Below are 26749 nucleotides of genomic sequence, written 5' to 3' on the forward strand. Positions count from 1 at the left end.
AGAAGGGAAGGGAAAAGACTCTCCCAGTGTAGATCCATTCCCGAGTGCACACAGCACCAATGGGGCTTAGATACTTATCAACAGTCCCTTACTTTAAGACATCATACTGCCATGCATCACACCAGACAACCCAAAGAGAAGCTATAGGACAGGGAAGTTAAGGATATAAGGATAGACTTAAAGGACACATGTGAAGGACAATTAGGTTGTTACATCTCACACTATCCCACATCCCCTCCCAACAACCCCCCTTCCACACACATACACAAACACACACATACATACATACACACACATACATACATACATACATACACACACATACATACACATACACACACATACATACATACATACACACACATACATACATACATACACACACATACATACATACACATACATACATACATACACACACATACATACATACACACACACACATACATACACACACATGCATACATACACACACATACACACACACAGACTTCACAGACTGGGTCAGACATCAGGAAACAGAAGAACCAAGTCTATGACTCATGCTTGGCTCCTCTTCTTTCAGATCATCCCATCTGGGGACATGTCCTAAAGACCCAACTTGCCATCTTGCCCCCGGGTGACGTGTTTACACTAGAGAATGGCTGAGGCTGCTCTGCACACGCATGAGCTCAGATTCTGTTTTCAGATTAACGTTGGGACAGGAGTGGGGGGAAGTTAAATGACTTCTTGGTTGATTAGTGGCAAGGGCAAGAGGCCAAAGCTGGAGGGAAACACACAGTTACACCACCGGAATGCTGACTTGGGTCTTCGGCTGGTCCGCCCCTTCTTGCATGTCCAGAGCACGGAGAGGGCTGAGGGGCTTGAGGGGTCGGCTCCCAACACTGTAATTTCTTGGACGCCTTATTGTGTTCGAACTGGACAGAGGCGTAAAGCTGTTCCTTCTCATCCTTACAGGGGTTTGGCTCTTGGGGAAGTTGTGCTGATTGGAAATGGAGGGACACCACATACGTGAAAGCCACACCCAAACCTTACCCATCGAGGTCAAACAATGCTCCTGGGCATAACTGCTCTTCCTTCTGCTCCCCTGCACACAGGAAGAGCAGGCCATTGTCTGGGCCCCTAGCCCCCAGAGGAATAAAAGGTTTGTCACAGGGGAAGACCCTGGCCATCACGTTGAAGAGCAGTAAGGGAGCCAACAAAGGGGTTTACTTGACCACACAGACTGCCAAGAGCAAACCCTGGAGGTGACCTGCATCTGCTGACTATACTGGCGATGCCCCCTGGATCCTCTTTTGTAAATGAAGGCTTCCTTAGGGATACAACAGGGAATTTGTACATTTCACTTCTGCAAACACTTTCTATATTGAACTCAATTCCCAGTTGCTAACTTTCAAGACTAAGATTCCTAAAGAAGTACTCACTTAAAAGAACTAAAAACGGTTTCATCTTTGCCTCTTGGAAATAAAGAGACATACAGGACATGAACTCTGGATTTGTTTTTGGTACACAAAAGAAACCCAAGCCTCTTGATCCCAAAGATTCCAAGATTCGGGATGAGTAGAAAACACTTACAGTTGGCTTGTCACGATGTGTGTCTACAGCATCCACATTCAGAGTAATTGTTTCCACTTTGCAACCTGAAAAAACAGGGAAGAGAAGCTGTCAGGCCCAAGTGACATGGCTCACTCCCTGAAATCCCAGTGCTTGGAGGCTGAGGCAGGCGAACTGTCACGAGTCCCACAGTAGCTGGAGTTCCAAGCAAGACCTAACTAGTATGAGACGCCCATCTCAAAGGCAAAACAAAATAAAACCAAGCACAAGACATAAACAAGCAACAAAAGGTGGGTAGGTTAGAAGGAGAGGAGGAGGAAAAGAGAAAAGCCATCAAGAGGAAGCTCAAAAGAAAACTTTAGTCTAAGCACAGCAAAGCATATTCGGGGGCATGTGTGTACTCCCAGACATGTGCACATGCCATTTCCACGCAGAAGCAATAAATGGGACATCCCTTAGATACAAGTGACAACTTCTGTGTCCTGACAGTCCACAGTCCCCACCTTTCACCAGCTCATGCTCATAGTTACCATAGGCCACAGGAGTAAGTTTGAAGATGATGTGCAGGGGGCACCTCAAGTATGGTAACTCATCTGAAAGAAGGAAGACCCAGGGAGGAAGTCTTAGTATTACAGAATAAGTTCATGTGAAGAAGAGAGAATATAAGGGGCTCATGAGTTTTTTTCACCCTGACCATCACCTAGAGCTGTACCATTTCTTCCCTAAATTCAGAAAACTGTCAAGTCCAAAAGAGTCACCCACACTACTGAGTGATCAGGAAGGAAGGGCAATCTAGATCTGAAATGCAAGCAAAAAAGGAGGCGCTTCTGAAGCCAAGGCCTCTTAGAAAGAAGACTATGGCCCACTGAGCACGAAAAGCCAGTCAAAGGCTTTAAGGGGCCTGAGGACTGGGGAAAGAAAGAGCCAGAGTAGCACCTCCTACTGCTTTCTTAAAACAACTGCTCTACTCCCGACCCAAAGGGTGAAGATTGTCCTAATAAACCATCTGCAATAGCTAGAGACACAAACTGACTGCTCAACCACCAGCCTTGATGCTGCCGGTAATGTCAGCTTGAGGCTGGCCCTTTAGGCAGATCAGGCAGCAAAAAATCAGCCATCCTCCATTGCCAGCTTTTGTGGCAGCAGACTGAAGGGAATAGTGACTGACCAATGGCTGCTGGGAGCTCCTCACTGCTGCCTGAAGAATGTCTCTAATATGAGTGGAAGAAAGGGAGAGCCGGTAGTCAAGAATCCCGCTAGCACCAAGTCCAACCTATCCCTTTGGATGTGTAGCCCCTCTTCCATCCTTCCCTCAAACGGCACCTGCGCCTTTATCCAAGAAGTAGGCCAGGAGGCAGCGCATGACAGCCTGGTGAGAGATAACGAGGATGTTGCCTTGACGCTCTAGCTCCATGATGACAGGCTCCAGCCGCTGCACCAGGTCCTGGTAGGACTTTGAGGGGAAGTAAGGAGAGCTGGTAAGAGGCCAGGAGCATGCTGGCAGCCAAGTTGGTGGCGGAGTTCCAGAGTCAAGAGACTACTCATGGAGTGCCTCTATGTTGCCTAACTGCCCCAGTCCTGGTTCTAAAGAATACTCAGATCTTTCAGAAGTAATATTTAGATCAAACACCACAGTTCAAGAAATGTTAAGTGTGAATTCAATTTATTTTTCTTTTCCTCACAAGCACTAGAAGAAGCAGTGTGTAGCAACAAAAGAGTTGTGCAGGTTTCCCGAACCTCTGAGACTCATTTATTACCACACACACTTCCCTACAGTAGGAAGCCACATCAATAGGGCAGTGCCTCAACCATGGTGAGGAAGTAACTCGTACTCACTCGGTGACTCTATCTGCTTTGAAGTAGAAGGAACAGAATGGAAAATGTAAGAAGATCATGTTCATTCTACAACATTCTCAACTCAGAAGATAGCTTCTCACCCTGTTCCCTAGAGATCTTAACCAATTCATAAAGTGTAAGGCACTGGTTGTCTAAGCTGAATTCAACAGTATGACCAAAGGCGGGACAACAAATGGTTCCTAAGTCCCCCTTTCTCCTCCCTTTAAGGTCAGTGCCCAGCAAAGTACTAGACAACCACTCAGAGTGAAGACTCACCTCCCCACCAGGGTATCGGTACAGATACTTCTCTTGATCTCGGAGTGCAAATTCCTCTGGGTACCGTTGCTCAATCTCTGAATATGTCATCTCCTCACACACGCCCTGCAAAGAGCCATACCAGAGTTGGGATGTAGGCCTCTTTCCATCTCAGATGAGGAAGATGACATTTCAGAACACCAGTGCTTTACTATGTATTGAGGCCACGTGCTAAGTCCTTCCTTGTACTGCATGTGTCTATGCCAGGATGTCAGGGTGTTACAAGGGGCCCTGGATAGGATAGGAGGCACTGTAGAGAGAGATGGTTCCTCTAGCTTGAGCTACAACTCTATCCTACTACTACAAGGGAAGTCACAGGTCAGGAAGAGTCTACAGGACAACAAGAGGAGGGATAAGAGGAGGGGAGGAAACTGAGGAGAAGAGAATCCCGTGGGAAGGATAAAAGCATAGAGAAGGATGGAAAGAAAAATGTCTGAGCTGAGCATGGTGACTCATGCCTGGCATCTCAACATCTGAGACACTGAGGCAGGAAGGGCATGGGTTCCAAGCTAACCTGGGCTGAGAGTGAGCCCTGGTATCAATAAAACAAAAACAAATATATATCTGGACTAAGTGACAAGAATTGCCAAGAGAAATTAGGAGGACTTTCTCAGAACTGCTAACAAACTGATTAAAGCAACTATTATAGAACTGAGTGACTGGCATTTCTTTTTCTAGGGAGGGAAACAAAATGAGTCCTTATTAGCTCTACTCTCTGCAAATGCCAGAACGGCTCATATAGAGACTGGCTTGGGTCTCACATTGGGTTCAGGTAGTAGAGCAGGCAGGCAGCCCTGATGAAGGATAGTGACCCCTCCTTCCTAACCTTGGAGTGGCAGGACTCAGACGCCTTGGTTTCCCACTGCTGACCTCCCTGATGGGACACGCCTACTCACAGCATCAATCTCATTGAGGATCTTCCACTGCTCATAGGTCACCCCAAGAGACTCAGCAGTCTGAATTGTCCTCTTCAACTGGCTCGTCCACACTTTAAGGTCCTGGATCTCCTGTTCCTCCAGAAACTTCTTCAGAGCATGAGCAAACTAGGGTTTGGAAATAAAAGCTAAACAAAGAAAACATACCACACCACACATGCAATGCACAAAGAGACTACTAGACATGGCCAAATTATAAACCCAAGAGGAGATAAAGTTCAGTTAGAGTCCTTTCACGCTTATCACAAATGGTGCCCAATAATTTTCTGATGGCTGAAGGATCACAGCAGAAAGGGTCTCAAATGACCCGAGCGTTAATCCAGAGCTAGGAAGAGTAAGCAGAGAACATCTTTAGCACTTGCCTGGCTGTGTGAAACCCCAGCCTAAGCCCAAATGGGATTTAAGCAAGAGGGATAAAACAGATGACCTCCAGCATGCCCTTCTAACTCTCAGCTTAGGAAATCCAGCCTGCTGGCCAACTACTCACCTGCTTTCCTCGCACGGAGAGGCCAGAGTCACCCCCAATCTTCCCCAAAAGGTTGAACTCGCTCTCGCCGTGCCGGCAAAGGTAGATGGTGCGAGGATGGACGTGGATATTCATCAGGTAGTAGACAATCTTACTCTGGATGTAGTCCTGAACTCTGTTGACCAGGAATCTCTGGCCTACATTTATCACCTTTATGAAAGAAAGATCCCTGGGGCAGGGGAGGAGGACATTTCATGGTAAGAAAATCTAAAAGTAAAGTAGGTGTGAGGTGGGGGGGGGGGGCGGCAAGGCTATCAGCACCTGCACTTAGGAGCCTAAGGTGGAGGGGGCTCCAGTCTGATGCTCTCAAGACAAACAAGTCTAGAGAGAATGATTTGAATACTGACTTGTACGACCTCATCAATTTGTCCTCTCTCCCTCATCACTGCCACGTTTATGGAACCAAATGCTAAGAGACAGTACATCTCCAAACCAAAATGAAATACAATTTCTTGAATCTCCAGTAAGAATGTACTATTTCTTCAGTGTCCAACCTGTGTCATGTAGCTTATCTAAGTGTGGAAAATAAAATTTCAGGCTTTTCTAAGTGACTTGAAGATTTTGCTAAATTCAAACTTTTGTGAGACATCTGGGGCCCCCATGACATGGTCAAAATCTAGACAGAACATGGCAACTCAGGGGGAGGAGAGGAGAAAACAAAGCACACACTCACTCTAAGGATGCCTGCTATACCCTCTGACACCTAGTCAACCTTTCTCAAAAACACCACTGCAAACTATCTGCTTTATAGCCATGGGGTTTTTCTTAAATTTAAATAAGAGCTCATTCAAAATAATGACCAAGGAAAAAAGACACAACAAGGTAACTCATTATGGATCTCCCATCAGAGATAAAACCCTTCAAACATACATACATACATATAAATATGAATATCCCTCTAGAATGCTTTCCTACACAGGACTTAGAGCAAACTAAAGATACCTCTTTATGTCATATCTGGGGCAGTGCCTTTCAGCCATTATTATGGAAATGTTTCTAAAAACGAGTATTTAGAAATCTAAATACAAGTATTCTGGGAAATCCATTTGAAGGAAATGCAAAGTTGTAAACATGAATGGGCTGACTGCAATAACTTAACACTGTGCTTGTCTACCATGTCTTATTAAATGTCCTACATGCTGCTCTCAATCATCAGCTTGGCTGGACTAAGTAAGCAATGCCTAGGAAATCAGGGGTGCACACCTCTGGGTATGTCTGTGATGGTGTTTCCACAGAAGACCAAATGAGGGAGGAACCCTCGCCCTGACTGTGGACAGCATCGTCTTATGGCCTAGAAGGTCGTGGACTGAATAGGAGAAAATGGAGCCAGGCATGGAGCCTCACATCTCTCAGTACTTAGGAGGCAGAGGCAGGACTACTCTGAGTTCAAGGTTATCCTAGGACACTGAGATCTTGAATCAGAAAATGGGGGAAGAGGAAAGAGAAAGCTGGGTGAGCACAACTTTCCTGCTACTTGAGCCTCTGAGGTATGAACAAGCAGCAGCCTGTGGGAGGAAGACAGGCCTGCTCCTGTGATTTCGCTGCCAAGGTTGCTGTACCTGCTGAGCACTGGGCCAAAACAAACTTCTCCTGAGTAACTTATGTCACGTGTTCTGTCACAATGGGGAGAAAACTACTGACTATAACATTGTTTCATCAAGATACAACTGTGTACCCAGTAATCCCAGCACTATGAAGTTGGGAGCAGGAGGACCAGGAGTTTAAGGTCATCCTCTGTTATACAGTGAGTCAAAGGCCAGCATTGATTCCTTGACACTGTCTCAAAAACACAAAGCAAAACACATTTCCTAAGGCAATGTTCCCACAGGTCTCCGTGCTTTCTTCCTTCAGCATAACATTTTACTATACCCCACACCAGGCAAGCCCTCACTGTTATGATGTCTCACACTGATCAGACATTTCCTCTTGAGTGAGGCAAACTTTAAAATTTATTAAAACTGATGACACATCTCCAAGGGATATCCTACAGCATTCTAGTTCCAATTTGCTAAATCTGGAGCAGCGGTTCTCAACTAGAGATGATTTGTGCCCCTAAGAGACTTTTGGTAGTGCCTGAAAACATTTCAGTCATCACAGCTTGGATCTTTTCCTGGCACCAAGTAGACAGAGGCCAGGGAGACTGCTAAACATATTATAATACACAGAGCAGCCCCTTCAACAAAGAATTCCATAGTTCAAAATCTCAGTAATACTTAGATGGAAAGCCTTGCTCCAGAGCAGTTGTTCTCAACCTTCCTAATGCTGCAACCCTTTAACACAGTTCCTCATGTTGTGGTGACTCCCAAGCATAAAATAATCTTCATTACTACTTCAATAACATTAATTTTGCTATTGTTATGAATCATAATATAAATATCTGACATGCAGAATATCTGATATGTGATTCCTGTGCAAGGATCATTCAACTCCCAAAGAGATCAGGACCCACACATTAAGAATTGCTGCTCTAGAAAATACAGCAACCGAACAGAAAAACTGATAAGAACATATGGTTAAGCATGATTAAGTAAAATACATGTCCCAAATAAATATTTGTGCTAGCTAGTTTTATGTCAACTTCACACAAACTTAAGTCATCTGAGAGGAGAATTAAAGAAAATTCTCAATTGATAAAAGTGCTTTGTAAGCGAGCTGTAGGGCATTTCCTTAATTAGTGATCAGTGGAGGAGGGTCTTGCCCGTTGTGGGTGATGTCACCCCTGGGCTGGTGCTCCTCGGTTCTATAAGAAAGCAGGCTGAGCAAGCCTTGGGGAGCAAGCCAGTAGACAGCACTTCTCTGTGGCTTCTGCATCAGCTCCTGCCTCCAGATTCCTGCCCTATTTGAGTTCCTGTCCTGACTTTCTACAAAGATAGACAACAATGTAGAAGTCCAAGCCAAATAAAATCTCTCCTCCCCAACTTGCTTTTGATCATGGTGTTTCATCACAGCAATAGTAATTGTAACTAAGACAATGTCACAATAAAAAACTCTGTTCTGTGAAATGATACAAATATCATAGGTTTAGATTACCAGAAGAAATTAGAGACCAAAAGAGAAAGACAATTTTCCTTTCACCTCAACCCTCAGATCATGGTGTTAAACCTTACTTATCATAGTTGTCTGGGTCAAGGGGCTGGTAAGTGACCTTGTAGCACTCAATTCTCTTCAGGAAGTCCTCCATCACATTCTCCCTATTCCTTTCGGGGTAGTCAGGGCTCGACACTTTTACCTCCTGAAATCACAGCAACATAAAGACCTGGTCAGAGTTATGTTCTTAAGAGCCATCCTACAAATAGCCTCTTCTAAAGAACAGAAAAAGAAGTCCTTAAAGCAGCTTGTCACCAGAGCACTGGCATTCCCCAGTCACTGAGCACTCTCATCCTGTCCTGTGACCCTGGCAACCAAGACAGGGAAGATGGTGGGGAGTCATGTGCTTTCCTTTGGCCAAAGGACAGAGGCAGCTATGAAGCTAATGCTGCTTCTGAGCCCAAATCCCTTTATACATTTGCCTGTGAACACAGAATGAGCTCTAATTTCCCCTCTATTGCTACTCAGAATAGGGTATGTGACCCAGTATTTGACTTAGGAATCACTGCCTCTTCCTCAAATACGACAACTACGGTTCCTATGATGTAAGGGCAGCTCTAGGAGAGCATATAAAGATACCTACTTGGCACACAACAAAACACAACCTACCCAATGTCCTGTCTGCTGATGTGTTCATAAGACTCAGAAGTGCAATACTCAATGCTGATCAGAACATTAGACAACTGAAGAAATATGACCTTCCTACGAGGTGGCTGGGCAGGAAAAAGAAGTCTAATCTGATGCAATATTTAGGTCTCAGTATCAGGTAATATCAGAACACAAAGCCAGGACTCCCACAATCTAAGCTGTTCCCCATTCAGCAACTCATTTTTACTGTATTCCTCAAAGGCCCAGACTCTTTTCCCATGGAAAATATAAAAGTATAAAGGTACGAATGCTCTCAAGTAAAGATTTCTATGATGGTAAGCCGGTTTCCTTCTTTCCATAGCCAGAGTCAACACACACACACACAGAGAGAGAGAGAGAGAGAGGGAGAGGGAGAGAGAGAGAGAGAGAGAGAGAGAGAGAGACTAGCTGACTGACTGACGACGACAGGGATGACACTCACCAGAATATTGGCAGCAATGACATCAGGATCATCACAGACAGATTCTACAAAAAATACCTGGACATGGAGAGAAGGCATGACAAACCCGTCAAAAATGTCAGGTTCTTAACTGAAAGCACAGGCTCATCTACTCCACCCAGCTACCACATCTGCAGGGTCTGCTTCATAAAGTGGCCTTCAAGGCCTCTTCATTTAAAAACATATCTTATCACATCTCCTAGCTCTAGAATATACAGGCTAACTAAAGGTCAAAGAAAGGATCGAAAAGAAAACACCCAAAGATCAGGCATGCCTAAGAGGACAAATTCTGATATCCGAACCTTGAGCTCAGCAGAGTCAGAGGTTCTACACTCCTGTCTCTCCACCCTGCTCCCCACTTCCACTCCTCTCTTCCTCCAGCATGGAGTCAGAACCCACCTTGAAGGCATTCTGCTTGGCAAAGTTCAAAATCATGTCCCTCCTCTCCCGAGTGGTATTGGTGGCATCAAACACCTACACAGAAAGCATACAAAGTAAGTGAATCAGAAGAAACACATGCGAGGTCACCCAAGGCTGACTCTAGATGGGACTGAGTAGCCAGGATGCTGGAAGAGTGAACGTGAAGAAGGAAAGGAGGCAAGGCTCACCGCAATCTGCCCACTCTCTTCAGTAAAATAGGCTTTAACATCTTCCAGTGCCACCAGAGCACACTGTCTGACATGAGAACAAAGAAAATCAGTGAAAAGAGCTAAGATGAAACAAGGCCAGAGATAAACACAGTTGTAGGAATCACTTCATACTCAGTATCTTTCTGGTTGTAATGTTTGCCTTAACTAAATCTTCCAATTTTCCCATGGAGTTCATACACCATCCTACAACTTCCCCCTGTCCAATTCATAGGACTTATACCTCTTTAGGATCACATAAAATCATCTTCTAGAGTCCTGTCTGCTACCCATCCAACCTAAGCTGGTCTTTCAATCTAGTAATTTCCCTTAAAATCCCCTCAAAATATTTCCTGAGAAAAACAGGACCCTAACACATTCAATCTCACAACTGCCTAAAAACAGTTGATTTCAGTCAGGCCTTTAAAAAAAAACTCACTTGCGGATCTTCATAGCCTCTTCATTGTCATGTCGAAAGAAATCATAAGACTGATAGGACTTGACTGCTTCACGTCGATATACCCCAAGATTAAACACTGCAGCAAAAACAATACGATGGCCCCACTAGAGGAGACTTCTTGGCCTATGAATGGCCAATGGGATGGAAAGAGCAACGTGTATGTTGGGAACAATACCAAATTAAGAAAAGTTGGGTTAAAGTCCTGACTTACGAGAAGAGCTGAGGTTCTACCTCCTCAACTACTGTTTTACCAGAGTACCATTTAGGTTCAAAAATATGACACAGGTACCAAGGGTTTTGAGATACCACTTTCTCATTTAATTCTGAATACTTTTACCAAAGGTATTCTATCAAACCTAGGACGATCTGCCTGGGCCTGGAGGAGACAAGTCTAGGGCCAGGGAACACATTCAGCAAATGAAGAACCAATCCTTATGTTTATCAGAAGCGTTACATGACTTTGATGCGAAGAAGACTAAGTCTCTCAGAGACCTGTGGGGCCCCATAACTAATCAACTCCCTTCCCAAGGAATGGCCTGCACCTACCTTTGGTGGGTACTCCAATCCAGTTGAGGTAGCGTGTTAGTTTCTTAGACACATAAGTTTTACCCCGGGCTGGCAAGCCAATCATAACAATGAGTGTTGGGGAGTTGGTCATATAGGAAGCCCATGCTAAAAAAAAAAAAAAAAGAAAGAGGTAGAGCTATAAAATGATGATACATATCATGAGTGTTACACATGAGATGAGAAGTTTCATAGCCATCAACTCATTTAATCCTCATAAACCTAGAGAGGAAAGGTCTAGGACGGGTAAGAAGGCAGACTGAGGCTATATTTGGCATACCTTCCTGAAACACAGTTAAAGGATCATGCAGACTTCCATAAAGTGCCCACACCAAGGCATTTCTTTCCCAAGCCTTTAGAGAGATTCCCAGGATGAAAAGAAATAGTATGTAAGACTAGGAAGAGAGAGAAGGCCTAATAGCACTGTAGCTATGGTTCTAATCACCCCAGGCTGGGATGACTGTAAAATAGATCCCAGAGTCTCTCCATTGAGGATTCTAACCATCCCTCCAGAGCCTCAGACAAGATTTTGATGGTCTTTGCAAAAAGAACCCTACCTCAAATTATTTTGGCCACAACACTCAGGTCATAAGCTCCTCCTTTAATTTAATCTCTAAACTACAGTGAGAGCTGGTAGGCAAATCCTACAGGGTAAAGACTCCATAAAGGTTCAGGATCAAACACAAGGGCATGGAGGGATGCCTGTCTCAACAGCTCATATAAAAGCAAGATGACTGGTTAGCAAGATAGCTGTTTTGCTTACCTTTCCATAGTAACTAACTTATTTCATCATTGTTCATTTACAAATTTAAGTTTCACTGGGTTGGTAGGCTTAGAGGGCTAGTAACTTGTACAACACACAAATTAGTCAAGTGTCAACCTAGCGTTGGAAGCACACCTGTGCTTTCCAGACAGTTTTTCTCCTAACAAGAGGCCTTTTCAGTCTGCTAAAGGAACTGGTTCCTCCCTGGGCATGCTACCACAGAGCAATGGTAGAGAAAGGACCTGCATTTGTGCCTGTCACCTCTTTCTTGAAGTCAAGACCCAAGCTGAGGTTGTCCAGGAGAATTCAAGCTGGAGGCTTTCTCCATGGAGAAAGACTATACACAAACAACAAAGGGGAAAAAATAAATACACACTGAGCTTCTGCTTCCCAGCACCCTTTTGAAAAGGGGCCTCAGCATGTGCCATGAGGATGAGGATGTCAGTCTAGATTAAGCATCTCTAAAGCTGCAGTAAGTCTGCTCTCACCAAGCCAGAAGCTAAGGCACAACACTCCCATACATGTCCATTCCCATACATGTGTACTCCTAAGGGACTGCATTCACGAAAGACCTGAATCATTGTATCATGTGCATTGCTGTTGTGATACCTCCCCTTCTGAAGGGAACATGGGAAGAAATAAGCTAAAAAGGAAACGTGGCCCACTACAATTTGGGAAGAGAAAGGCACCCACCTACAAGATAATCATAAAAGCTTCTTTAAAACCCACATTTCAGAACCAACCAGCCTGTTCCCTGCTTTGAAGAGGCATACTTCAATCTCTTTAGGTTGTTTGTTTCACTTTGCTAAATAAATTTCTGTTAAATAAATGTCTCTTGACTGGATTCTTTGCTTCAAAAAGAACTAAGAAACCCCTTACTGAGAGTCGCACCCCTCTTGCATGGGGAATATTGCTGACTCTGGCTAATTTGTTCCACCAAGACAGGTAACGGAGCAGCATAAGCAGTTTTCATCTCTATGCAAACAAGGAGCTTATAAACAGCACCATACAGCCTCTGTGGCCTAAGTCACTGAGCAGTGACCCCAGCAGGCAAACAGCCTTCCCTGACACCAGGGTGGAGTAGGAAAACCTGAGTCTTCATATTCCCCGGCTTAACGCACACTCCTCTGCACTTAAAGGCCTCTCTGCCACACCTTCCAGATCATTAGCCACTTTCCCCAAAGGTGCTGTTTCCCTCACCAGCATTTAGAAAGAAAACATGCTTGTGAGCTGCTCTAAAAGAAACCAGGGAGTGGCTGCTCTGTGTTCACCACACTGGCCAAAGAAAGCTAAGTACTAAGGAAAACACAGGGTTGTACCACAGGCACTGCATACCCCTATTCTTCAGCAACATACTACCAACCTCATTCTAGAACATGCATAGCACGCGCGTGCGCGCACACACACGCACACACACGCGCACACACGCACACACACGCGCACACACGCACACACACGCGCACACACGCGCGCGCACACACACACACACACACACACACACACAAGCGCGCGCACACTATAACCAGGGCTTCATACGCCTGCTATTACCATGCCTTCTCATTTTCTGGAAAAAGAGAAAGAAAAACTAAACTAAATAACACTTCCTCTCTCAAACTGCCACACTGATAAAACTAGGAAGATGGTCTCCTATCTGTTAAACAAGCAAAAGCACCGCTTTGTTTGAATGGGAGAATGGAAGTATTCCTTCACACTGACTGACCTGTGACACGGGGACAGCATTTCTTAACATGAAGAACAGTTTCAACCCTGAGATTCTTTTTGTCTCCTGTATTCGAAATTAAACTGTCTTTATTCAGCTTCAACTCATTTTCTCTTTATGAGCCTGCTTAGTCAGAATAAGAGCTTGACAGTTTCTTGCATATAAATGGGAAAACTAAAGCCCAGAGAAGGGAAGAGCTTGGCCCACAGGACCACAAAAGACAGTCAAGGTCAGACTTCTCAGCCACACGACTGATCTCATGACTGCCTATTCAGCCTAATCTGCTGCTTCTTGGCCATCACATTAGCACCTGACAAAAGGTCCCACGGAAAACACGACTGTGTTCCCTATGCTTATCTGAGAGGAGTCTAGGAGAGGAAGGGTTCCAGATCTTCTCATGGCCAACGACTTCTCCCATTGCCAGCATTAAATGGGCCTCACATTTTGAAATATGCAAACCATAAGGCATATGTCATTAATATTATCTTAATTTTTTTCATTCGAAGTTTCAAAACCTGATTGCCTTCTGCCATGTGTCTGAGTAAGCATGAAATAAGCTCATAGAACTATAGGCACGTACTAGAAAACTGGTAGTTTTGTTAAGCAGTGTAGCTCTAGTCAGTAATACCCAGTAACCTCCAGCAAATAAATATCTTGAGGCACTGAACATTCAAAGAACACATTGTCCATGTGGATGAAGATTCCACTGGGTCTATCACACTCCTTTTACTTCTGTAAGAGAAGCTGCTGATATGAGCATAGAGAAGTATTCTGTGTTCACGGAAGTGTTCTGTGTGAGAGTGAACAGTTTCACACAGTTATTGGCTGAAATTCACATAGTGTAGAAAGGTAAATCTGGATTTACCAACATGAAAAAAATAAAAGAGCCCAAGGTAGAATAAACTCTTTACAAGGAAATGGCAACAGAAGAGCATGTATATCATGAGTCCACCTGTGTTTGTTAATGGGACACCCCAGAAATAAACACCTAAAAGAGGTGAATCTAGCGAAGACAGGAAAGATGGGAAGGTACTTCACTCTCCATGTTTTCTCCATGCATTACTTGAGCTTTTCTCAACTTGCACTGCTTTTGTAGTTCAGGAAAATACATTTGTCTTCTCCAAATCCACTAGCAATATTTTTAAAATAAATAAAAGAAACAAAAGATGAGAAAGAGAGAAAATTAGTAAAGAAAGCAGATAAGACCTTACTTTCAGTGACCTCCTAAGACCCTCATCTGGGTACCTTAAAAGTACCCCATCCAGCAGCACCCCTAAACCTGATCCCCGAAACGACTCAAGTCCCCAAAAGGCTCCTCTGAAGGTTCTGGCTCACTACAGCCATCGTTTTGCCCGAGGTGAAACCAGTCACTTCTCAGGTTCAGAGTCAGCAAGCAGGTGTAATAAGCAGCAAGGGACAGGAGTTGGGCTATAAATAAAGCAACACAGGCAACCAGGGAGTCTGTAACAGGGCACCTTTTCCACACAATGCAAACAGGGTGAGGCTGGGTTTATCAATTTAGAAGATACCTGCCCTGAGTGAGGTTCTTAAAAAAAAAAAAAGACACAGCAGCAAAACAGAAAAGGCGCCAGTGGATCCGCTCTCCTTAGTAAGAGGGATGAGAACAAGGTGTCTATAGGAATCAAACTGCCAAGTCTCTGTGCAGAGCGGAGAAAACCAAACCGTATTCTCCTAAGGATCTCACAATCTCATGGGCGAGCCATGACATAAGAAAAACTGAGTACAGAAATGACAACTCAGAGTCCTTTACTTGGGTAGAAAAAGCAGTTTTAAAGAGACTAGACTAGACAAAAAAATAAAAAAAATAAAAAAAATAAAACAAACAAACAAACAAACAACCAGCAGAGTCCGGAGCAGGGATGAGAGTAGATTATGCTGCAATTGAAAGCCCTCCAAGAGCTGTGAAAGGATTAGGAAAGCAGGCAGGAGTGGCTAGCTGAGAACAAGGCAGAGCTAGAAGCGCTGACGATATGAACTGGCTTTCTGAAATCCACTCTTAACCTTCTTTGCTGTCTTTTAGACTACATAGCTAGTACCTGAGCACACTCCTTTTAAGAGGGAGACACCAGATCAGAATAACTGGTCAGAACACTGAAAAGATGACTCTTCACAGGACTCTTAAATTAGGAGATGCTAATAGCATTTAAATGGTAAGTCTGTTTATATGTAATGTTTCAAACGTAAATACAAAGAGTCACTTGTGAAAAATGACAGCAGCTATGTCCAACATTCATGTCAGCACTTGTCTATATATACTTATTTGTTTCTTACATCATTCCTGGGAGAACGATTTACTCTGTTATGAAGTCTAGAGTGTCTCCACTTGATAATGCAGTGAGCTAGGTTAAGAGTAAGAGTGACACCTGTAATCCTAGCACTCTGGGTCTAAGGCGAGAAAATGACGAGTTAATGCCCATCTGGGTTACAGAGTGAGACACTGTCAAAGGAAAGAAGGGAAGGAGAGGAGAAGGTAAAAGGGCAGAGAAAGGACGCTTGCTTCCTTACAGGGTAAACTGAGGAAGAGAGAGGTTAAGCAAATTGCTCAAGGGCTAGCTAGGAAACAGCAAAACCACCATTCAAACCCGGGAAGTCAGACCAAAGGGACTATAATTAAGCATCATGCTGTAAGTTTACTTACGAGACAGTCTGCCTTAGGTGGCAGCTTCTTGCCCTGGCAAGAAAAGGAGACCCTAACCACAGAGATGTGCCAAGCTCAGTATTCTAACTGCATCAATCCAGCATATGCCTCATGGACGCCAGATAAAAGAGCATGAAATAACAAGAAAGTGCATGACACCATAATGCAGCTCTGAGATAACTGACCAGTCAGATCTCACACTAACCACCTCCTTCTACCTACGCATACACATAAGCACTTCTCCATAAAGGGAGAACTGACCAGGGGGGTTCCAGAAAGAAGAGTGCTAGAAGGCTCCTGAGGTTTCCAGAAACCTTCCAGAGGACCAAGTCCCCAGACTTCTAGGGAAGTGTACAGCCTTGCTTAGGAATGTAGAGTCCAGGGAACAAGAAATGATGCTTGAGTCCCCTGCCACCATTTCTGCCATCTCTGTATATTAAAATGCTTGTGTGAAAGAATCTGCAAAACCCCAAAGCTAACCCTGCAAGAACTTCAAGCACCCGACACTGAGTCACATGTCAGAGCTCATTCCCCTCGGGGCAGGGAGGAACAGGACAAGGGCTGGCTCTCACCTGCATCTTGGGTTAGTTTTTTAAGACAGGTCTCAAGTAACCCAGGCTTACTCTGAACTAAGTATGTGTGGTTGTGCACACCCTTGAACCCCTCATCCTCTGCCTCCACCTCACCAGGGCTTAAATTATGGGTGGGGACCACCATGCCCGGCTTCTGCCTTCAATATATGCAATGAGTGTTGCCTTCCAAGAACACAGTCCAAGAGATAAAAGGAACTGAGAGTGACAGCCCCAGGTTACTTGCGTACCTTGACACTTGGCCATCCTATGTATAAAATAACTTGCTCTAGCTCCCACATACCCCTAATGAAAGCATCAAGAAGCCCCAAGGATACTAAGCCTACTAGTTTGAGACAGGGAACTGCTCACTGTGGACTCTGTCTTAAGTCCTATGCCATGTGTCTCACACATCTGTACTCAAGAGGTTATAAGAGGAAACTTGCATGATGAGTCAGAGGGCAGCCTGGGTTACACTGCAAGTCCCCAGCAAGTCAGGGTTCTGTGCTAAGATCCAAACGCAAAATAAATAAAACATAAACTGCCATGCAAAGAATTACTCCCCACCCCCACAGAGAAAAAGAGTCTAGGATACAAATACATTTCTGGGACAAAAACCCCACGAGGGATCCGCAGCCAGTCACTCTTTACCAGAACTCACAGCATGTCTTCCCTGCCCTTCGCAGATTTGAGGCGTGGGGTTTATAGCTGCTGTTGCAGTCTTCTGGGGAAAATGTACTATTCTCAGACATGGTAGTTCTTCAGGAGGCACCTGGGAAAGGAGAGATAATAAAATAGAAGGAAGGGAAGGAAGGTATCCCTAAAAATGGTGCAGAGAATTAGTGTGACAAAGGGAAGAAGCCCCTACCAAGATCCAGGTCCAGCCTCTTGCTCCTACTTCACAAACACTTGTTCTTGGGTGTCACAAACCTGACTCCTCACGTATACAGCTGCACCCCAACTTTGCAGTTCTTTGCTGACTTGGTTCACACTCATACATCTCAAACCCAGCAAGCCTTCCAGTAATCTTAATAAAGCAGATTTTCCTAGCATGATTACTTCGTCTTATTTTACAGAATTGACAAATGAAGATAACCAAAGTACCTTGTTCAAGTTTCTTGCCCTCACATTCTAAGTTTAAGAATACAGACAGAACAGAGGTGGGAATCAGAAGCGCTGGAGATGCGGAGAGATGAAGTGCACTTGATCAAGAAAGCAACCCCAATCCAAAGGAAAAACTCAGTCTCGGCGGGGGGGCGGGGGGGGGGAGAAGGAGGGAGGGAAGGAGAGGGAGAGAGGGAAGGAGAGAGAGAGGGAAGGAGAAAAAGGAGAGGGGAAGAGGGAAGGAGAGGGAGGGGAAGAGGGGGACAGGGAGAGAAGGGAGAGAATGAGAATGAATTTGGAAACTGGTGAGAGGGACGGACGGGGTGAAAGCACACTCTAGGAAGGAAGAACTGTAGTGGAGCTGTGATAGCCCTAGCATGTTACATTCTCTGACGTTCTCCACCCTCCCTGCCCTTTCCTATCCATACCCTAGGGCGCAGCGGAAGTAAATGACTTATGGAATGTTACCTGCAAAATAAGCCTTGCGTCCTGATATCAACTAGGGTGAGAGGGACTGGGACTCACTACTCAAACCCCGATGCCAAGGAGCTCAAGACAAAAGATTCTATTTAAAAAAAGGAAAAAAAGAAAAGAAAAGAAAAAAGAAAACCCGTGCACGGCTCCTGGCCTGACAGAGCCAATTCTCCAGTCCTCACTCCGCAGCTGCGGCTCAGTGTCCCTGAAGGGCTGCACGCCCAGGAGCGTCACCCGGAGCTACACTTCCCGAAAGCACGAAGCACTGTCGCTCTGCACCATCCCCGCGCCCGCGCAGCACCCCAGCCCCGCGTCCAGACTGCTCAATTACCGCTCACCCTATGACCTGTCCTATTCGTCCTCCCTGCTGTAGACCCAGTGTCGCCACCGGAGCACCGGGTACCAAAGCTGGCAGACAGACTGAAGTAGTCCGGGCTCCGGGGGTTGGGGCGAGTCACGTGGGGCGCTTGGCCCCGCCCACGCTGGCGTCAGCCCTCACCTGGAGGCACGCTGGACCAATGAAGCACCTGCAGGGCAGGGGGCGGGCTCCTGGGGTCTGGGAGGACCTGTGACAGCCTAAGGCTGTCAGCTCGCAAAGCAGCCGGCCCAGGGGAGCTTGGTGGCATTGTTGCCTGGAAACAAATGGAGCTGGAGGCGGGGTGAATTAAAAGCCTTCCCTTCCCCCCCCCCCTTCCCTTATTCTCGCGAGACCTGTTTGGCTGACATCTTGCGTGGGAGTGACTGGTGAAAAGTGAGGCTTAACGCCTTCGTTCCTGAATCTCCAGCTAGACTAGGTTCTGGGAGGTTGAGGTCGGCTTGTAAAGATGCCTTGCTGGCTACCAGAAGGCAAGAGCTAACTAACTACAACTTCTGGTCAGCATCCTTGGAGCCTATGGATCCGGGAGCCTCCCATTCACCAGACAGGTGACTCCAAAGCATGTTCCTTGATTTCCCCCTCCATCCCTGGACCCAGGCTACATTATCTGTGGTCATCTGGAAGAGCCAAGGAGGAGGAGAAGTGCACCCGCTCCTGGTGTGAGGGTACAGAGGGACAGATTCGCTGTAACTGATTCACAGTAGAGGCTGTTGCAGTGGGGTTTATATCTCCCAGAACTACTTTTCAAAGTCACTCCCCCTGCACACCATTGGTACCTGACAATGCTTGACAGTCCAGAGTGGGGAGGGGGACTTGTTTGCTGCTTTGGCTAAACGGTGGGGGAGGGACCCTAGAACTGTTTTCACTCCTTCCTTCTTGACCCGAGAGTCAAGTCATCTTCCACACAATCCAAATATGCGTTTCACACCCCCGCGGCGAGTTCCAGCGTGCTACGAACTGTCATTATTCGGCGTTTACTGCACACCTTTAGAACTATGGTCAAGGCAGTCTCGGGCTCCCGGGCTACAGAGTTGGAAACTGGCTAGCTATCTGGTCAGGTCTCCTCTCTGCCCGTCTGTCTTCTGTCTCTCGGCCACCGCGAGGACTGCGTTGCCATGATGAAGTGTCTTCCTACTGGGATACGAGGAATCGGACTGGAATCCTGATGACCAAGAGTGAGTCCTCTTGAGCCCTGCCACCAACCGCGGGAGTGAGGCGATCGCCCCAGGCACGGCTGCTGACCTCATACAGTCTTTCTGAGGTGGCAGATGGACGCTTTCAAGTTCGTCTCACGGGACTCCCCGCTCGTCCCGTCCACTTGGCCTCAATGAATCAGTTCGGCGCAGCCACGAACCCCGCCAGCGGCGTGACTGTTTGGTGGGTCCTTCTGACCTCTCTTGGCATTTGTTTACCTTCCCGACGATGAGTCGGCTCTGCCTGGTGTTTGGGAGGCTGCTTTCATCATTGGCGACCTCCCTGCAAGGTGACATTCTGCTCTGCTAGACTCGGGAACTCCTTCCCCGCCCTCCTCCCTGGAGCATAAATGCTGCCGACGCGAAGCTCGCCTCACCGGAGCGCTCGGGAGAGCCGGCCGACCCCCAACCCTCACCCGCGGCCGCCCTTGCCACTTTAAGAGCCCGCGCCGTTTTTGGAAGGACCGAGGCCGAGTCCCCCCCACCCCCCACCGAGGTGTCGCGAGAAGCGCCCCAGCGGCCACCTCTCGCGATGTTTGGAGGCGCCAAAGGCGGCCATTTTGGGGTCCCCCCCGCTGGTTACTCCGGCGCTGTCCCCCAGTCTGAGGCTGGGACCAAGGCTGGCCCCGCAGGAGGCCGGCCGGCCGACACTATGTGGCGGGTCCGCTGCAAGGCCAAGGGTGGCACCCACCTTTTGCAGGGTCTTTCCAGCCGGACCCGCTTACGGGAGCTGCAGGGCCAAATCGCCGCTATCACCGGCATCGCTCCCGGCAGTCAGCGAATCCTCGTTGGCTACCCGCCCGAGTGCCTGGATCTCAGCGACCGGGACATCACTCTTGGGGACCTGCCCATCCAGTCAGGTACGGGCACCGGCCGGGGCCGGGGAAGTCTTGGAGGACGTGGAGGGGAGAAGAGTGAAGCTAGTAAGGCAGAGTGCCGATGTGACAGCTAGGGGCTTCGAGGACCAGAACTCCGGGAAGGCCGGGGCAGGTGTCAAGTCCTTTACTTGTGATTTAGAGACAAGGCTGGAGTCTTGAAGTCCCCTGTTCCCCAAGCCTGCTTCCAGGTCATTTGTTTCCTCTGCTTTCCCAAAGGACAGCAGGACCCTTGTTCCCTGACGGGATGGTTCTTTTTCCCTATCCCGATCAGCAGGTCAGCGGTTGAGATACCAATTTTTCGTTTTCCCTGTGTGTTAATTTCTTTTTATCTTGTGTCTCATATATATATATATATATATATATATATATATATATATATATATATATATATATATACATACATACATACATACATACACACACACACACACACACACACACACTTGGACGTTGTGTTTATTGCTGTAGAATTAACCAACAGCAGTTACTTGTTCCCAGGTTTAGAACTTGAACGTCAGTGTTGACCATTCAAAGCTTTTTCCATTTTGTGGCAAGGCCCCTCGAATCGAGCTGTCAGATGGTATAGGCATGCGAAGTGCAAAGAACACCCCAGTGACCTACCTAGTCTGTGGAGAACATCTGAAAGATTTGGTTTTTAAGTTGAAATGCAGCGCGGAGCATTTTGTTCTGTTTGCCTCTTTCTGAAGACACTGAACTAAACACAAACAAACTTAGAGAGTTACTGGCCTCTTGTTTACAAAGTTGTGTTCTCCTTGGTAACCCGCTTTATACTTTTAACTCCTTTGCTTTCTAATTTTCTGAGTTGGCTAATAAACACCCAATCTATAATTTCTCTGCAGTTCTGGATTTGTTTTATTTTTGACAGGTGACATGCTGATTGTTGAAGAAGACCAAACCAGACCAAAAGCTTCACCTGCGTTTTCAAAATATGGTGCTCCTAGTTATGTCAGGGAAGCTCTGCCTGTGCTTACCAGAACCGCAGTCCCAGCAGACAACTCTTGCCTCTTTACCAGTGTGTACTATGTCGTGGAAGGAGGAGTCTTGAATCCAGCTTGTGCCCCTGAGATGAGACGCCTCATAGCACAAATTGTAGCAAGTGATCCAGTCTTGTATAGTGAGGCGATACTGGGAAAGACAAACGAAGACTACTGTGATTGGATCAGAAGGGATGATACGTGGGGGGGGGCAATCGAGATCTCAATCCTGTCTAAGTTTTACCAATGTGAAATATGTGTAGTAGATACACAGACAGTCAGAATTGATCGTTTTGGGGAAGATGCAGGATATACCAAAAGAGTTCTGCTTATCTACGATGGCATTCACTACGATCCGCTTCAGCGTAACTTCCCTGATCCAGATACCCCTCCTCTGACCATTTTCTCCTCAAATGATGATATTGTTCTTGTACAAGCACTGGAATTAGCTGATGAAGCTAGAAGAAAGAGACAGTTCACTGATGTAAACCGCTTCACCCTGAGATGCATGATCTGTCAGAAGGGCCTAACCGGACAAGCAGAAGCAAGGGACCATGCCAGGGAGACAGGCCATACCAACTTTGGAGAGGTGTGATCTATTCATAAGAGTGGGAGCCTACTACCTCACAGATCCAGAAGGCTCTGGGTTTTCCAATAAGCTATTCATAACCCTACAGAATAGAACACAATGCTTGGACCATCCTTTTATCCTAAACTAGTATGACTGACACTGAAATTCCTTGTTAAGATTAAAATCAGTGTGCAAGTTTACAGATGTGTGTCTACACTAGTGGCATGCCCTCTTTCTACTGGGGGTCGGAATAAGGTGGTTTTGGCCACTTGGGATGCTAACCCGAAGACTGGATTATATTATAAACCAGCACCTAGTGGCTTTAGCTTATAGAAGAAAACATCATATTTTAGGTAATGTGGAAAGCCTTGTGGAGGGCCACTGGACATATACCACAATGTCTCCAGTAGTTGATTCCTTTTAATAACTTTGAATGAGTTAGTAGTTTCTAAATTCTGAATTGATCCATCAAATGAAGATACTCAGAATTGTCAAAACTTTTTATATTGCAATTTGGTAGACTTTATAAGTGTATCTAACTACTTACAAGTATATTGAAAGCAATTTTACGGGGAGAAGTATGTCCCTTGAGAATGTTATCTAAAACAGGGATTAATATGGCCCTGTTGCGATTTCTAGTGTATAAAAGTAGAATGTATAAGGGGAAAAGGTGCCTGAAGCAGCTTCCTGAAGCTTTAAAAGACTGTTGGCCTCTTGTTTTAATGCAATTCATGTATTGTTATTTGTCACATTAGGTAATTTTTTTTTTCAGTGAAGCAGGGTATGCCTTTTTAATTGCTAATTTAGTTTAAAATTCAAGAAGTATCTTGAAAATTTGAGTGTTTAGTTCTTTTGTTTTTTTTTTTTTTACATACATATAAATTTTTCTGAAGGGATTTGATTTCCTCAGCTCTTCAGCTCAAAGCACTTCTTACTAACAAGTCTTCCTCTAAAGTGTCAATGGAATGCTTTGGTTTCCTGAAACTCTTTTCCGTAGAGAACAGTATTCATAGATCCACTATGATCTTTTGGATATTTCACAGTTCTGCAAGTTAGTACTTTGTTCATCTGTGATCTTTGACTTTCAGTTTTTAAATAATTGATTTGGTTTGTTTCACTTAGAAAATATACAAAGTTTTAAAATCCTTGCCTTATACAGCTCTCTCAGAATATTGCTACCTAGTGTTAGGTATGTAGCCATTTGCTTGATGGATTGATCCTCAAGGCACTTGCTCTCAAAACTTAGCTTCACTATAGAATCTTCCAGGTAAAGTTTTCTACCTCTTAATTCTTCTAAAGATCAGGGATGCTAAGTTATAATTTGTTGTATATCTGTCATACAGTGTATAGAGGCATAATGTTGTGAAGTTTTGTTATCTTGATCTCATTTATTAAATATCTCAGAGAACCATTTACACCAATGTGCTTTAAAGCACTTAACATCTTTCCATGATTCTTCTTAGCAAATGTTTTAAAATCAAAGTCAACCCTTAGCCTTTTACATGGTAATGGTGACCATGTCAAATTAAGGAATATTAAAGTGAACAATTTAGAAAGTTCCTTTAAGGACAATTGAACAATTCACAAAGTATGCTTCAATCATCCAATGAGATTCTCTTTTGTGTTGAGACAAAGTCTCCCTGTGTGTTTCTTGTCGGCCTGGAATTTGTTATATAGACCAGGCTCCTCCAACTCAAAGTGATCCTTCTGCCTCTGCCTTCTGAGTGTTGAGATTACAAGTAGGGGCCACCGTACCTGGCCAGATGACTTTTCTTGAATGCCCTTTGTGCACATAGCCAGTCAGGCAATGGCATTATTATAGTCATATAAGTTGAAAATGTTTTTCTTTTTTGAACTGAGCCTTAAAGATAGTTCTAGTGAGCTTAGGATGCCGGACACTTGGAGGTCATGACATGTAATGACTGTCACAAAAGTCTCTTCAGACCTGTCCTCTGGGTTAGATTTTTTAAATCTCTTTTGTTTTCTCTGTAAAATATTTAATTTAAAGCTGTACATTAAAACTGTAAAATTGGGTTATGCACCGTATTTATAGAGCTTACCTTTACCACTTGAGCATCCAAATTCAATATTTCTAAAAATTTGGATCCAAGTTTGTTCATGCAACAAGTATTTATTGAATAACTTATAATGTGTCAGGCATGTTCTATTTTTTGAAAATAAATTCCTGTCACTTTAAAATTGAGTCTATATAATGTACAGAGGATTTGTTTAGTAAACGTAAAGAAATAGAATGAGCACTGGTATCTTAAAAATCAAGTCTTTGTTCTAAGTGTTATTTGTATGTCTTGTTTAGTATTTATTTAGGGGATTGTTTCTTATTCTATTTTTATCTTTTGCTTGGTTTGTCAGGTAGACACTTGATAGTAAAATGGCTTTCAAAAAGACATTTTAATCATTTGCTGATATGAGAACTGGTTTGAGAGTAGTGTTTTTGTTGTGAAACATTCCAGGTGAAGCATTATATGCAAATTATTTAATTATTAATTTCTGTTCATTCCAAATACAAGCTGTTAAGCCTCATAGAATTTAAAAGATTTGTTTCATATTTTTTCCTGTATTTATTAAGCTCTTGAAATTGTGAGGAAACTCATTTTTAGAATTTTGAAAAAAAAATCTGTGAATTTAGTTGCAGCAACGCTAAAAAAAAAAAAAAAAACACCAAAAACAAAAAGAAAACCTATGTCCTAATGAAACCCATTCTGTCCAGTTTTTGCCTGTCCTACAATAATTATTTTTAATTAAAATGAGTCAATTTACATTAGTGGTAGAATAAAAATTATGCTTTGACCCCATTTCCCCAGTACCCCCCACTCTTTTAGATTAAAGATTCGGTGTGTTTTTATAAAGATACCCTAGTCACAGCAGTAGTCCAAATTAATGTCCCTGGGAATTTTGTGATATGACACCACATGAAGGCATCTAGATGCTACCACATCTTTTGCTAGCGATTCATGGTTGATTTCTTAAAGCTCTCCATGAATGAAGTCATAGGCAAGGGGTTACTGGCCAACCTAACCTTGTTGTTAGGAACTGATACCATTAATACCATTTGAATACTCTATTGAGTTCAAGTCCCAGAAAAATCAGAATCCCAAATTAACATTATTTCCCTGCCCGGGTGTGCGCCTAACTGCTCCTGCCTAACTTACTTGTCTAACTTACTTGTCTGCCTAGCTTCTTCCCTTCAAGCTGCCCTAGGTGAATTTTCTATCTTTGTGGAAAAATTACAGTAGGATGTATATGAAATTAAGCAGCAATGATCCATACACACACACACACACGTTATATATTTAAAAATCAGGTGGCCTTCTGAAATTTACATATTAAAATTTACATTTTTCATGTGTTGGAACATCATTTGCAGCATTTTTTTCTTTTTTTCTTTTCCTTTTTTTTTTTTTTTTTTTTTTTTTTTTTTTGAGACAGGGTTTCTCTGTGTAGCTCTGGCTGTCCTGGAACTCTGTAGACCAGGCTGGCCTCGAACTCAGAAATCTGCCTGCCTCTGCCTCCTGAGTGCTAGGATTAAAGGCGTGTGCCACCACGTCTGGCTCATTTGCAGCACTTTAAAAATTAGAGAATAAAAGTTTACATAGCTCTCTAGAAGACCTCGAGGGCAGTAATGATACAACCCCAAGCCAGCTGCTAGCCAGCAGCTCTCATACGCTATTGCCATCAGTATTTATGTATCTTATGATACAGTCTAATTTCACTCACTGTTAGGACCAGGGTCTATGTCCTAACGTAAGGAATAATACTTCTGTAATGTGATTGTTCTGTAATGTGATCTCTAAAGAGTCGATTCATCAAACCTTTCATTCATTTTAAGCAAACTTATTTTGGAAGAAATTGATTTTTGAGTAAGATATGCAAGCAGTATTTGCAAATCTAAAGGAACACTTTATTTGAATAAGCTAGTTTGTTACTCATGCTAAGCATCGAACCAGGGCTTTTTGCTGCAAGGGTAAGTGCTTAGCGATCAGCATTCCACCCCGGATGGTTTCTTAGTGCCTATTGTAATGTGCAGCACATCCAACTCAATGAATACAAGGCTGCCTTGGTTGTGGGAAAGGTTTGGGTTTTTGTTGTTTTTTGTTTTTCTTCAAAAATTAGCTAACATTTTGTTTACAGTGCTTTGACTATTTTATTTGGAAAACAAAGTATTATGTTTACTGAATTATGAAGTGTTTGTGTCTACATTCATTTGATTTAAGGCAGGGTGTTAGCCTTCCCATGGCATTTTCAAGTGAAAAGGATGGGTACTACTGAAAAGATGTATACGGCCGTGAACACAAGCTTTGAAACACATGAACCTGTAATTAGTAATTTAAGTATAGTGAATGAATGACGTGGTTTAGTTATAGGTAAGGAGGCTGAGGATTTCTACCGAGCTGATGTGGCTTGGCTCCAGAATGCATATAGAATGTTTAGTTGAGTGT

The 26749-nt window shown here is 44.3% G+C and overlaps 2 protein-coding genes across 6 annotated transcripts in view; one reads left to right on the forward strand and one right to left on the reverse strand.

Annotated features, from left to right (window-relative positions):
* Positions 1 to 26749, reverse strand: part of Pfkfb2 (6-phosphofructo-2-kinase/fructose-2,6-biphosphatase 2) — a 40211-nt gene that overhangs the window by 8061 nt on the left and 5401 nt on the right. For 2 of the 5 annotated variants that reach the window (NR_027859.1, NM_008825.4), the window contains exons 1-15: positions 18618 to 18718; positions 17363 to 17473; positions 10973 to 11098; positions 10406 to 10502; positions 9949 to 10015; positions 9740 to 9814; positions 9323 to 9379; positions 8274 to 8398; positions 5128 to 5335; positions 4602 to 4748; positions 3667 to 3771; positions 2878 to 3007; positions 2085 to 2147; positions 1576 to 1640; positions 1 to 982 (exon numbers count right to left, since the gene is read on the reverse strand). The exon at positions 1 to 982 is cut by the window's left edge. Coding sequence is in view for 4 of the 5 variants with exons in the window: in NM_008825.4 (NP_032851.2) it covers positions 782 to 982; positions 1576 to 1640; positions 2085 to 2147; positions 2878 to 3007; positions 3667 to 3771; positions 4602 to 4748; positions 5128 to 5335; positions 8274 to 8398; positions 9323 to 9379; positions 9740 to 9814; positions 9949 to 10015; positions 10406 to 10502; positions 10973 to 11098; positions 17363 to 17453 (1557 nt within the window). In the remaining variant the exon portion in view is untranslated. Of the gene's footprint in view, positions 983 to 1575; positions 1641 to 2084; positions 2148 to 2877; positions 3008 to 3666; positions 3772 to 4601; positions 4749 to 5127; positions 5336 to 8273; positions 8399 to 9322; positions 9380 to 9739; positions 9815 to 9948; positions 10016 to 10405; positions 10503 to 10972; positions 11099 to 17362; positions 17474 to 18617; positions 18719 to 18778; positions 18946 to 21718; positions 21873 to 26749 lie in introns of those variants that run through there. The other 3 variants (NM_001368843.1, NM_001162415.1, NM_001162416.1) reach the window with 3 other exon arrangements.
* Yod1 (YOD1 deubiquitinase) lies at positions 20224 to 24970 on the forward strand. The gene is made up of 2 exons (NM_178691.4): positions 20224 to 20708; positions 21613 to 24970. Exons 1-2 carry the CDS (start codon positions 20381 to 20383, stop codon positions 22314 to 22316), a joined length of 1032 nt encoding a protein of 343 aa, NP_848806.2. The 5' UTR covers positions 20224 to 20380; the 3' UTR covers positions 22317 to 24970.

The sequence above is a fragment of the Mus musculus genome, chromosome 1, assembly GCF_000001635.26.
Source record: "Mus musculus strain C57BL/6J chromosome 1, GRCm38.p6 C57BL/6J".
Lineage (NCBI taxonomy): Eukaryota > Metazoa > Chordata > Mammalia > Rodentia > Muridae > Mus > Mus musculus.

Bases quoted from the DNA above. Each gene is read 5' to 3' on its own strand.
- Yod1 (NM_178691.4), top strand. From the start codon at position 20,381: ATGTTTGGAGGCGCCAAAGGCGGCCATTTTGGGGTCCCCCCCGCTGGT. The intron at 20,709-21,612 runs GTACGGGCACCG...TATTTTTGACAG, and splicing joins GGACCTGCCCATCCAGTCAG to GTGACATGCTGATTGTTGAA.